The sequence below is a fragment of the Nicotiana tabacum genome, chromosome 7 (genome assembly GCF_000715075.1).
Source record: "Nicotiana tabacum cultivar K326 chromosome 7, ASM71507v2, whole genome shotgun sequence".
Taxonomy (NCBI): domain Eukaryota; kingdom Viridiplantae; phylum Streptophyta; class Magnoliopsida; order Solanales; family Solanaceae; genus Nicotiana; species Nicotiana tabacum.
In genome coordinates, this window is record NC_134086.1 from 154,095,939 (window position 1) to 154,108,676 (window position 12,738).

General features: G+C 35.2%; 2 protein-coding genes across 2 annotated transcripts; both read right to left on the reverse strand.

Annotated features, from left to right (window-relative positions):
• Positions 1-284: 284 nt before the first annotated feature.
• LOC107778490 (uncharacterized) lies at positions 285-5,065 on the reverse strand. Its single transcript, XM_016598758.2, is given in 7 exon segments — positions 285-708; positions 921-1,051; positions 1,693-1,816; positions 2,354-2,541; positions 3,731-3,890; positions 4,664-4,744; positions 4,746-5,065. Coding segments are annotated over 7 exon segments (978 nt in total). The 5' UTR covers positions 4,902-5,065; the 3' UTR covers positions 285-570.
• An 840-nt stretch (positions 5,066-5,905) lies between these two features.
• Positions 5,906-10,908, reverse strand: LOC107778489 (uncharacterized). Its single transcript, XM_016598757.2, has 7 exons — positions 10,558-10,908; positions 9,031-9,366; positions 8,848-8,941; positions 7,680-7,801; positions 7,358-7,504; positions 6,717-6,815; positions 5,906-6,444 (listed from the first exon to the last, which is right to left on the reverse strand). Exons 2-7 carry the CDS (start codon positions 9,349-9,351, stop codon positions 6,394-6,396), a joined length of 834 nt encoding a protein of 277 aa, XP_016454243.1. The 5' UTR covers positions 9,352-9,366; positions 10,558-10,908; the 3' UTR covers positions 5,906-6,393.
• Positions 10,909-12,738: the final 1,830 nt, after the last annotated feature.

Below are 12,738 nucleotides of genomic sequence, written 5' to 3' on the forward strand. Positions count from 1 at the left end.
ATCTCCACCTTTCATGTTTAGCTCATTTGTCGAAGTCCTTTATTTCTTAAACTTCGTATTCAATCAAACATCACTATAAAGAATGAAATGGATGGAGTAGAATTTACAAATATATTTCTAATTCTTTTCGTCAAAGACAATGCGTGTGCGACTACACCTGTTGTGCAGAGTATGTATCCATCTACACGTGCATTGGTTCTTTTATCTTTCTATAAAAGATGCATAGGCCTTGATGAGCAAAGTTACCTGTATTGATAGAAGGTAACATGTGCCTCGTGGAATAGTTGCGATACGAGCCGACCCAAACATGACAATTATCACCCAAAAGAAGGGCATGATGCTAAACAAAGATAATGGATGTATAGTCTCATGAATTTATGAACCATACCCTCCTAGATGGATGATAAAGTTCTTACAATCATATAAAATTGGTGCTAAGTTTGCAAGCATAAACTTCTGAATCCAACTGCTTTACCGACCACTCGGCAGCAACTATCCCTTCAGGAGATCCAATGAACCTCGGTATACAACCCAAAGATGACATTCTGGTAAAGAGCAAGTGACAAGCAACTATGATGTTGAAGCAAGTTCAGCTTCAAGTGTCAATTTAACACCATCCCTAAATGCAGTTGTTGACATATTGAGTGTCTGAATCAATCTGGTGATATCCATGGATATATCTACTGGAGATTTAACACCGCGGTTAACCTAGAAAGTTCAGATAACATAAGCATGTCAGGTACATGGTTTGAACAGAAAAGCATTAGTGATATTTTCTTATGCAACACAACAGGGAGAAAACGACAGTGAAAGAAGATTGAAAGCTCATATATTGGTACAACAGAAGCTGGACGACATGAGAAACTAAGAGTCGACTTTTGATAATTGTTTGTGTACATGAAAATGTCAATGTTACTTACAGTTGATGAGGACACTGGTTTGATCAATGACAAATTATAACCTCTAATATGTGCAACAGCTTCAGCCATCTGAACCCTGGAAACCCGATCTGGTCCACCCACGTTCAAAAGTAACTGTATCTGCTCTCTCCCTAGAAACAACGCACATCAAGTGATAAAACACAAAAGGTGAAGGAGACAGAAATTCAGGTAATCTTTAGTCACAAACTTTACTAGAAGGCTTTAAAAGGAAAAGGTTAGATAAAATATATATGTCAACCACATCGATAGTAATATTGTGGAATTTTTCTGCATAAAGCCATAGTGAACCATTGGACACTGAGCTGAATTATTGTTCTGGATTATATTCCAGTTAACTCAATAATATATTTCAAAAGAATCAAATCATCATGCAACAAGAAAGGTTGGATTAAATACGTAGAAAACTACCATAAAGAATAGAACCAATCCTAGAACATTTTCAGAAGGCAAATGATACCTTTCTACCCCAAATCTCCAATTCTGCCTGTACATATTTACAATGGACTTTCAAAAAATGCAAAGAGGAGCATGATACAGTCCAATCAGAGATTACAGTGAAAAGATTTCAGTAACATAACGCACACATGTAAAACTGAAAGAGTGAAGACGGGTATCAGATACTCCTTTTTTTTTAGAAAGGTAACAGGTGAAAGAGTATCAGATCTTTGTTAATACAGACATCGAGGCTTGTCAAAAAGCTATGTAACTTTGATCGATGCAATCCAGTCTGGAGGGTCAAAGCATGACAAACCTGAGATCCATCTATTCGTTAATGTCCATACGATGGTCACAAGATCTTTAATATAGATAGGACAGCGAAACTCATCGTGAAAAAACTCCATGGCATCTCCCTTCGCAAGAACGCTATCCATCCACTGCATGATAGTCATGTGAAGAATCAGAGCAAAGCCCAGCAGTCAAGTAATTTAATGCCACATATCATAATAGAAATGCTTGGTTGAGAAGTGGTTGTTCTTGTTGTAGCATTATAGAATTATGACTAAGTAATCAATTTTATGTTCAGTTAATGTAACAACAGTACTATAGATTATAAAGCTTAATAGAATTACTCACTCCCTATGACATGACCATTGAGTCCAAAAATAGAGGACAAATAGATGAAACTCAATAGTAATCTCAGATAGAGCACGAATTATTACGTGCAAGCTTGAATACATCTCAATATCAAGTTTAAATCAACTTACAGGCCAAACAAAAGGAAAGCTTGACATAATATGAAGTGGTTAGGTTAAGTATCAAAAACAGATATAAAATGGTTAAATTTCCAAGCAAAGTAGCAAACAAATGAAAAAAAAAACATGGAGGCTAATATGAACCCCACTCAGTCTACTGAACAACCCCTTAATGAAGTTGGACAAGTGCAATAACAAGGTGAAGTTCATCGTATCCACCTGAACTGGAAGTGATTTTGGGACAGGGGAGACAGTCTGAGGTCCATAAATAATACTGCTCCTCAAAATTGCAAAATTTGAGTAATTTGCGGATATAAATTGCTCTGCTGCTACCTTTGATCTTCCATAAACATTAACAGGAAGGGTTTCATCGTCTTCCTTGTAGAAGGATTTGGTCCCTTCATAAACTGAAATGAAGTCAAATTAGCTTCATCTTGTCCCATTAAAATTGGTGGGCTGAGACACGAGAACTTTCTAAAATTAAATGACCGTCAGTCCAGCCACATGAGAACACTCAACAATTTGGTAAAGTTATATCAACAAGAAAGAGGATCACAGATGCTTAAGTTGCAAAAAACTTCTTCAAATCTATTCATGGAAAGAAACACTACCAAATAAACAATACGAAGCATTAACGCCAACAAAAATATCAGGCAAATTGGTGAACAGAAGCTAACATCCTAATTTTGTCAAGACTTTTATGCACCAGATATTGAAGTCAGTATCTTCCTTATCCAAATGTCTAGTTAATTCTAAACATTTTCACCTGTATCTGCCTGAGGAGTTGCAGAAACTTCCAAATAACATGTCAAACCTACTGCTGCTTTCCTCGATACTGAAAGAATTTCCCATGTGTTAGAAGGAACCAGTTCTTTATCTATTAATGGCATGCTTGTGCCAGAATTAGTTTCCTAGGAAGGAATTTCGGAGGTAGCTAGACCAGGAATTAAGCATATATGGTTTGGCTCCTATGATATTGATAGCCAGCAGTGTTGTTAATGGCTCAAATTGAGGTGTGCTTAAGCCGTCAAGCTAGGTGCAGTGCAGGTAGGGCGCTTCATCTCACTTAGCTGCGCTTCAATGCAGGCACAAAGCAACATTGAAACAGAGTTTAGCGAGTGGATAAACTTTAACATCTGATGGAACCGGTGAATCCTTTTTCAATCAACGAAAAAGGAGAATCTGTTATATATCAGTGTAAACAGAGTCAAAGGCTCCAAAGCAACATTGAATGTAAGATGAGCACAAGGGCAGAATTGACTGCCCAGTAACCAAGTAGAAGTGGAGTATGGTAATAGTGGAGGACTTGCATACTCCGCGATGCACTTTTCACTCCCAGAAGTCTTACAAAGGGAGGAAGTATATCCATTTTACTTTTATCATCTAGGTATACTTTTTTCCAACCGTACCAAATAAGTGAAACAATGACCAAGCAGTACCAATTAAAGCAAATCAACGTTTTACCATTCTCCTCCCCTGTAGAAAACCAACATATTTAGCCTAAGAAGCATAACCAACTCAAGACAGAAGCAAGAAACTCTCTTACTTCTGTAATGAATTAACTATTGTTACTACAACGACTTCTGTGTGCCTTACCTTGATCAGTAGACAAGTGAATCAGAAGAGTACCACCATTGCTAAAGCTTGACAACCATTTGACAAGAACAGAAGGCACATTAATAGCCATGGCAGCAGTAGGATCCACTTCACACGCACGCGGAACAGAAAGTGCAGCACAATTAACCACAACATCAGGCTGCTCATTCACATTACAAAGCATGGTATTAGCTATTATGGACATTTTAAGTGGTATAGTAATACTTTTGACCTGCTAGACAATCCACCAGCTGCTGTCGGTATTTATCCTAGATGACAACAAACAGACACCAAGACTGCCCATAATTCAACAGCCCCGAGTGATATCAGTCAAGGCAAACAAGAATTTAAAGGCAGCGCGTTTCTTCAAATTCGTATATATATATAGACCAAGCGTGAGTGTTGGATCCCCTCTGCATATAGATAGAATGTGAGTAACAACAATGGACACTCCGTTGTGTGAAATCCCAAACTCTAATAAGAAACAAAACCAAAGAATAGGACATAGCAAACATCTGGAAAACAATTAAAATTTACTCCCCACTGCAAATGTAATTCCTGACGACCCACAAATGAATATGGAGTCTTTAGTAACATTTCAATCACCAAAACGAAATGCAAACCGATTTTTTTTAATTCTTCAGACAGACAAAAGAAAACTGAAATTTTAAGTTAAGTTCGTACTGTAATTCAAACCAAAAATATCTGAGATGCATATCTCAATCACCAAAATAGAAGTGAAAAAAGAAAAAAATGTAATATTCAAGACCCAGAAGTGAAAAATGGAATCTTTAGTAACTGTGTACCGCAAAATGCAAACTTGACCAAAAATGAAAATGCAAACAAAAGAATAGTAACTCTTCATAACCCCCCCCCCCCCCCTCCCAAAAAAAAATGGAATCTTTAGTAACTGTGTAGTGTAAGAATTCAGACCTGACCAAAATTTTGAGAGATAGCATCAAAGCCATTGCCGGTCCGTAAATCTACATGGAAGGGTAGGACATGAGGAATGGCTCTTTAGAAGCAGCTCAGGAGTGGGGTTGGTGTGGTATGTGAAGGCTAATGAGAGCGCATATGGTAGCGTATCTTGGATTGCCGTGAATTCCTGTAGAAGATGCTGCCCCAAGTAGCCTGTGCCTCCCACTATCAACAGCTTCTTCTTGCTGCTCATTTTTCAATTTCTCTGATATATCTGTAGCTTATTGGATTTCTCCAATCGTATATTAGGAATGCAATGCAGTGTACAGCGACAGTTCGCTGGACTGCAGCGTGTCAGGCCGAGGTTAGATCTTGGTGGTTCTCTAAACTTTTACATATTCTTTACAATATGTTTGGAGTTTTGATCGTTATTTAAGTTTTATTATATCGCCATGTTGAATTTGTCCTTAGGTTGGAACGAAATGTACCACTTTATGTAATGATATATTTGGTGTGATGATGATATTACCTTATCTTTTTCTCTCATCTCACCCTTCATTATTATTAAATTATTTTATTTTATTATTTATCTTACCTTTTAATATCATAATTTTATCCCGTATCATAATTTTTTAATAATATTGCAAGTTTATTTTTCATATTGCTAGTACGTGATATTATAAAACGACAACAAATAGTATAATTTATCTAAATATTATATTCATCAAATGATACAGTATAATACAATACGATACATAACAATAATCCAAACAAGTTGTTAAGAAAGAAAAAAATTACAAAATAACTTATAAATATGTAGAAAATATATTATCTTCATGATTCCACATAATATTTGTTAAGAATTGTTCACTTGCAAACTTCGCAAATTTATTAGGATCCTAACTAGAAGCAGAGTATCACTACATTAATTACAAATTTATGACGAAGATTGTGAAAGTGGCATAAATATAAAATTTGAACGATTTTCAAGTGAACTCAGAATCCAAGTATTGGTAACTTTTTCAGAAACTTTTATCTAATCATCAACTTCTGAAACTTATTGACAATTGTTAAAAGTTTTTAATAAGTGTTAGTAGTTTGGCTAGGCAGCTGTAAGCAAAATAGCTTCTGTAATGTGCAAAATACTGTGAAAAACGATAATCCTGTGATATATACTTTTGGGGTCACTTACCCAAACCCGGCAACAGGCTTGATCAAATTCAAATTGGGGTCACTTACCCAAACCCGGCAACAGGCTTTGATCAAATTCAAACAGAACTGTAATTTAGGTCATCAACAAATAGTTTAAGATTTCACACTTGAAATTAAAACCTGGCTCTAGGTTCTTTATTACAAGTGAGGCCAAGTATAATTGCTTGAAAGAGAGAGTCTCTCTGTTTATGGTCCAAAAGTTGATCCAAACTTGTAGTGACTCTACACTCTAGATTGCCAAACTCTCATGCTGATGAACTATAACCAGTTGGGAAGACCTCATACCCAATGGCTTAAACCGGTTAATTTGCATTTATCATGAGGCATATATATCCTATTTAGCTGCTTCCTGGAGTGCCATACACAAATTCAGCTTTTCTGGTTACATAAGCTCTTACAAGGAAAAGCCAAATGAGGCACAAAGTAAGACCCAACAGATGCTCCTTGGGGCTGCTTGAGAGTTTCTATGTAAGCAACTTTTTCTGGTTCAGATAAGCGCTTATGTTGCCGAGGCATAGATATATATCATTCTGTTAGCTGCTTCCTGGGGTGGTCGGGGACTTCTCGATAAGAAACTCAATTTTCTGGTCATGTAAGAAAAGACTTGTTATACGAGAGAAAACTTCATAAACATGTCACAAAGCATATGTTTAGAATGAAAAAGTTTCAAGAACATGGCACAAAGAATATGCTTAGAATGAATGAAGTTCTAACTCATTGATATTACATTCATTCTTTCTAGTTAGATCATAATCAGTTCATTTGCTTCGCAAAACATCTTGAGAACTTAATCAGTGTTCAAGGAGATAAATGTCAAGTATCTAGAGATACGTGCAGTAATAGACAGGGTATTCACCTTCACTGATTTATTAACTTCTTCAAGCTTATGAAGCAGAAAATCAGAAGATACAAAACTTCTGGGCTCCATTGAAGCATGGCGTGGGGAGCCCGTCAGCTGCATAATAGACAGATGCAAGTCAGATATTTAAGTAAAATGAGGTAAAAAGAAACAATTTAATAGGACTTGATTTACATTGTCCATTCATAATAATAATGGATCATGGATGTAAGATAAAACTGTATTCTGCTACCAGATGCAAGAGTACTGGAGCTCTACTTAATAACAGGTTCAGACAAAATGATATAGGCAAACGGGACATCACTTGAAAAGACGAGATAAGGTGACCTTGTTTCATTGTGTTTCTCGATTATGTTTTCGACATGAAAATTGCCCAAAACAAAGAGATAAATCTGATCTAGTGGCATGATGCCCTTCTGCAGTGCCTTATAGCGATCAGGCATTATTAATACAACTTTACGCCTTACTATCACCCATGCAAAAAGATATATTGTCTTAAGATTTTCAGGAAGAAATTAAGCCCAAAGCAGTAAATTCAGACAAAGTGGTCTTCTATAACCAACCTGATAAACAAAATCTCAAAAGACCCTGGGCCTAAGGATCTGATTTAGGCAAAAATGTTGGATTATCGTTTTTACCTTTAAAGTTTTAGATGGTGATCTCAAAACAGCTGGAGCCTGAGTTAAAGACTCCACGTGAGAAATACTTTCACCATCACCACCTTGAACCACAGGTCTCCAACTCCTTCCAACATGTATGACCTTTGATGCTTCAGTTACGATGACCTGCAAAAAATGTAATGACACTTCAAACTTCATAATCAGTGTTCTGGTCTGCCAATGAACCCACAAATAGTAAAATCATAGAGCAGTGAAACTAATATATTGAGTGAAAAATCCCAAAAGCAAAAAGGAGAAAAAGAACAAAGGGGAAATTTCAGAGCATAACAGATTATTTTACCTTCCTTAGGACTCCAGGATTATGTACACCTTGCACCTGCAGTTCATCAACTGGTGCAGCTTTTCCATGGGCTATACTTTCAACTCTGAAGGTGTGCAGACCAAACATTGACTGCAAGCAACCTACAAACATAAATTGGTAAAGTTTTTAACAGCAATAGGGCACAAGAGGCGTTCATGAGGTACTACAGAGAGTCAGAAAAAAGACTTTATCAAGTAAAACAGTTGAAAAGAACAAAATAGAAATTATTTAAAATGAATAGAGTTCAAGAAGATAATGAATGTGAAAATGAACGGCCATGGGTGATTAATATTGACTGTTATGAACTGAAAGACCAAGCTAGTGCCTAGTAGTTGCATTACGATATGGCTAACGCCCATCTGCTCAATGTCTAAACTTGCTTTCCTTTTCTTCCTACTCAAATTCTTAGAAATGTTTATTCTTGCTGTATAGAGTCAATTTACTACTTTATACACCACAAGACCGTCAAGTCAGATTCTCCTTTTCTTTTTTCTCTGTTAATCTGAATGGATACTATACCTTCTCTACTGCTCTTTACATCAGAGAAAGACATACACAAGCTCAGATCTTGTGAAACTTGTAATGACAAGTTTAAATTGTTCTTCAAAGATGTAGCAACCAAGGATCTGCATATCCAAAACTGACAGTTGAACAGGGACATATAACTTACATGCAACAAATTACTAGTAGATGTTCATGAGAATGTAAGATTTTGCAGGATGCAACCAATTGAGAAGTTACTACTTCTTTAAGTTTTGAGGAAAATGAAAGACATAATTGTGCTTTGGTTATAGACAGATAACGGTAGCCACTAGCAGGCAAAGCATTCAATGAGACTGGAGAGTAGTATTATGCAATGTGATTCGGTGAGATCAAATCAGAATTTAGAATTTAGCCCACAAATGTCAATGGAAAACTCCAACTTTTAGCAGGAGCATAAAATTCATTTGAAAGTTAAGGCCTCTATTTTGGGATTGAGGCATAGTGGGTTGGTTCTTGTCCAGCATAACCTCATTCTACTGTTCACCTACCACGACCTCTTTATCAATGGATGGCCGATCAATGCAAAAATTTGGAATGAGGTTGAACCAAAAGAACAATAGAAGAGTTTTGAAGGATATAGGATAAGAAAAGTTGCAGTTGGTACCTTGTTCAATAATAATATCTATCACTAAAGGAAGAGGAACGTGCTTTTCAACTTTTACGTGTCCCCAAAATGGTACAAAAGAAGGCCTTGACACCTACAATTGACCCACAAAAAAAAAGAAGCAGATGTATCAGCTCTATATTGTCTCAAGAAAACAGCATGACTTAATCAAGCAATTGATACCTTGTAAACTATTTCATCTTGAGTAACATAAAGTTTGCGTGATGAAATTTCCTTTTTAAGCACATATCTTCGTATGGGCAGATAGAGTAACATAATTATTCCAATTCCCCAAGCTAAAACCAGCAGCAACGATATAGAGAGCCATATTATAGTGTCATACTGAACACTTTTCGCTCCAAGATCATCAAAAGAAGCCATGTATAGTATCTGTTCAGGAGTACCAGCTTCTTCATCATCATCAGGCTCTGATTCAGGATCAGAATGCAGTAACTTTGATGATGAACCGAGTTTCGGAACCCCTTCTGCATGGCCCATCAGCATTTTTCCAGTTCAAACCTGAACATTATTGAAAAATATAAACACTAACATGTCAGTAAATACTAAGATATGTCAAAGTTGGCCTTCCATTACAATTACTGATTGATGATGTTCGGTTACCAAACTTGATCCAAGAATTTTTGGTCAAATTGGATCATGCAAAAATGGATATCTTACGAGAAACATTACATTAAGATGGATAATCAGTTTCCTTTTATTTTTCTTACTGTTCGAGTCAAGTTGAATGATTAAAGCTGCAAAAAACAATCAAAGGCCTCAACCTTAGCTGCATTTCCATTTTCCAGTCTCTTATTCTCGCTCTTACTCTTCTAATGAATTAGCAGAAGTTTATTGCTGTATAGCGTATACCAAGATAATGTTTGTATATGATACTCCCTCCGGTTCACAATAAGTGACCAATTTGCTTTTAGCACGCCCATTAAGAAAATACTAAATTCTATACAAAAATACCTACTATGACTAAACTACCCCTAATTAAACATTTAATGTGAGGAGTAAGAAAACTTTTTAGGGATATGTACATATGGGTTATTTTGTAAAAACAAATTGAATTCTTTCTTGATTACATAACTGGACACTTATTTTGAACCAAAATGAAAAAGCAAATTGGTCACTTATTGTGAACCAGAGGGAGTACGATATATCACTGCTGCAAATTGGAGGATGCTAATATTCTGAGGTTGCCGATATAATTAATTATCCCGCAGTTATTTTTATTCCACTTTAGTCCAATTAGTTATATTGTATACATTTTAGCTTGTAAGTTCCTTTTAATTAGTTTTAGTCCCTCCACTACCTATACTCTATTTAACTTGTAAATCAGCATAGGAAAGTTATGAATTAAATTATCCTTTACTTTTTGCCCTAGTTTTCCTTTCTTTTCTAAGCTTAGTTAGCCGTAGCTAGCTTTTCTTCCTTCGAATTTCAGCTTTCGTAACAGTATAAACAAAAACATTTTATGACGGGTAGAAAATGACCACACAATAAGCCTAAATTTTCTATCGCCTTCCTATGGCTAAAACTCAAAATGCATACAAGAAATGCACCCAAAAAAAAAAGAGTAAAGAACAAAACTTTAGGACATCCCAGTAAGTTACTCGTGACAGAGAATCAAGAATTTGAAAATCCAGAAACTGAATCAGCATAATCATACCGTAAAAAAAAAAGAATAATTATAATTTTGGGTACCTGGGTAAAACACAACAATCGGAAAGTTACTTCTTTTTTCCCAGCTTCGGATTTATAAGAAAAAGGGGAGACAGCAAATGCAAAACTATAATTTTTTTTAAGGAAAAGTGATTCAAGCTAAAAGTTCGATCCAATTTGCTAGGGTTTGAATTTGGGAATGCTGGGCATTGTTTCGATGAAATTGACAGTGTACCCAAGTGCTGCATGCAACTGACCAAACATTCAAATCACCCGCAGAAAAAAAAGAGTTGAGCTATTTTGATAATCCAACCCGATCCTTTTGCTATTCGGGTTAGTCGGCGCTTTACCAAAATTGAGAAGATTAAGAAGTACAGAAGTAGTCGCAATGGTATATTCTCTTAGGGGTAGTTTGGTTAGATATACCACTTATGTCGGAATAAGTTATGCTGAGATTAGTTATTCTGGTATTATTTTTTATTTATTGTTTGGTATGTTGTATTAAAATGACAATTGCATAATTTCTAAGAAGAAGTTATAAGTTATTCCGGCACTAATTACCCCATCCTCTACAAGGTATAAGTTATCCGGTACTAATTTTAATACCGGGATAACTTATACTACTAGATTTGCTAACCAAACAAAATATTAAGGTGCTATTAAATTTTTATATCAGCATTATACCTTCTTATACTTCATACCAAACGACCCCTTAATAGTTTTGTTGCATCCACAAAGATAATAGAGCAAGATCTTACCCCTACCCTGGGTTAGGGAGACTGTTTCCAAATAGATCCTCAGCATCCTTCCCTCCAAGAACTTCCCACCTTGCTTTTGGGAAGACTCGAACTCACAACCTCTCGGTTGGAAGTGGCAACCCCTCTTGTCACAAAGATAATAGAGCACAAATAAGAAAACAAAAGAATACAAATTAAAAATAAAGCAGGAAAAGTTCTACACATCATTGCAATAAACTCTATAATATAAAATTAAATATGTTGTTTAATATTTTCTATTAAAAATAATACCAATAAAAAAATATAAGTTCAGGTACTAGGCCTCACTCTTAATTTTTCTTGCTTTATGTGCATGGTGTGAGTTGACAAAAGTCAAATCCAATTTCAATGGAAGTAAATGTTTTCTTACAAACTTTATTGAAGAGAACAGCAAAGAGGTGAATTCATTATTTGAAAACAGTGAGCTTTGAGATACCAAATATTCACTATTTTTTTAATGATAATGAGTACAAGTAATTTATGACAAATTCAAGTTATGGATTTTCGCCAGAAAACGCAGAAACTCACTAATTGCTTTTAAGTTTTAACTATGCTGTTTGCTGCCAAAACCAGATAAACAAGTACTGTATTATCAAATGCTTCATTCTTTTTCCCATAAATTGTGTAGCACGAACTAAAAATTCCATTCAGGGGTCTTCTAATTAAATTTATTTAATATAATTAGTGTGTATTGTACGCACAAATGTCACATCTAACAATAAAGACAATTTAGACCAATACTCTAATTAGCATCATGCGACACACACAACTACGCACAGTAAAAAAAAATAGTGAATCCTTTTTAAATAGCCACTTTTTTAGGCGGGGCTATTAGAGTTTAGCAATATTTTAAATTGTATCGACAAAATAACCACTCATTGATGCGGAAATACATTTTTGGACACAAAATATTCCAATCTAAGACACGGAAGAACTCCAGGATGACTACTAGACTATAAATATTTATAAGTTCAAAATTCAGGAATTATTTCTGGAGTTTGAGTGATATGAACTAGTAGCTCTCAGTTGTTGAAGTGTACTGTGAATCAAAAATTCATGACTCATTCCTGGATTTTCTTGAATTTTGCATTAATAAAAGTTCAAAAATCAGTACTATCCTGGATTTTGTATTTAAAAGTTAAAAACTACTGAAGTAACTTGTGAATTCAAAAACCATTGATCGTTCTGGATTTCCTTGAAGTTTGCACTAGTAAAGGTTCAAAAACTAGTAATCTACTAGAATTTTATATTTAAAGGTTAAAAATTGTTGAAGTATAATATGAACTCAAAAAAAAAAAATCGTTCCTGGATTTTGCACTAGTAAAGGATAAAAAATCATTAATTTATCCTCAATTTTAGATTTTGCACTATTAAAAGTTCAAAATTACTTAAGTAAAATATGGATTTAAAAATCAAAAATTGTTCATAAATTTTGCACCAGTAAAGA

What these genes read in the sequence shown, in the direction of transcription:
- LOC107778489 (XM_016598757.2), bottom strand. Translation starts at nt 9,351, where the DNA reads ATGCTGATGGGCCATGCAGAAGGGGTTCCGAAACTCGGTTCATCATCA. An exon ending in ATCCTGGAGTCCTAAGGAAG is followed by an intron (nt 7,505 to 7,679) that starts GTAAAATAATCT and finishes CATTTTTTGCAG; the next exon opens with GTCATCGTAACTGAAGCATC. An exon ending in CACCATCTAAAACTTTAAAG is followed by an intron (nt 6,816 to 7,357) that starts GTAAAAACGATA and finishes TCTATTATGCAG; the next exon opens with CTGACGGGCTCCCCACGCCA.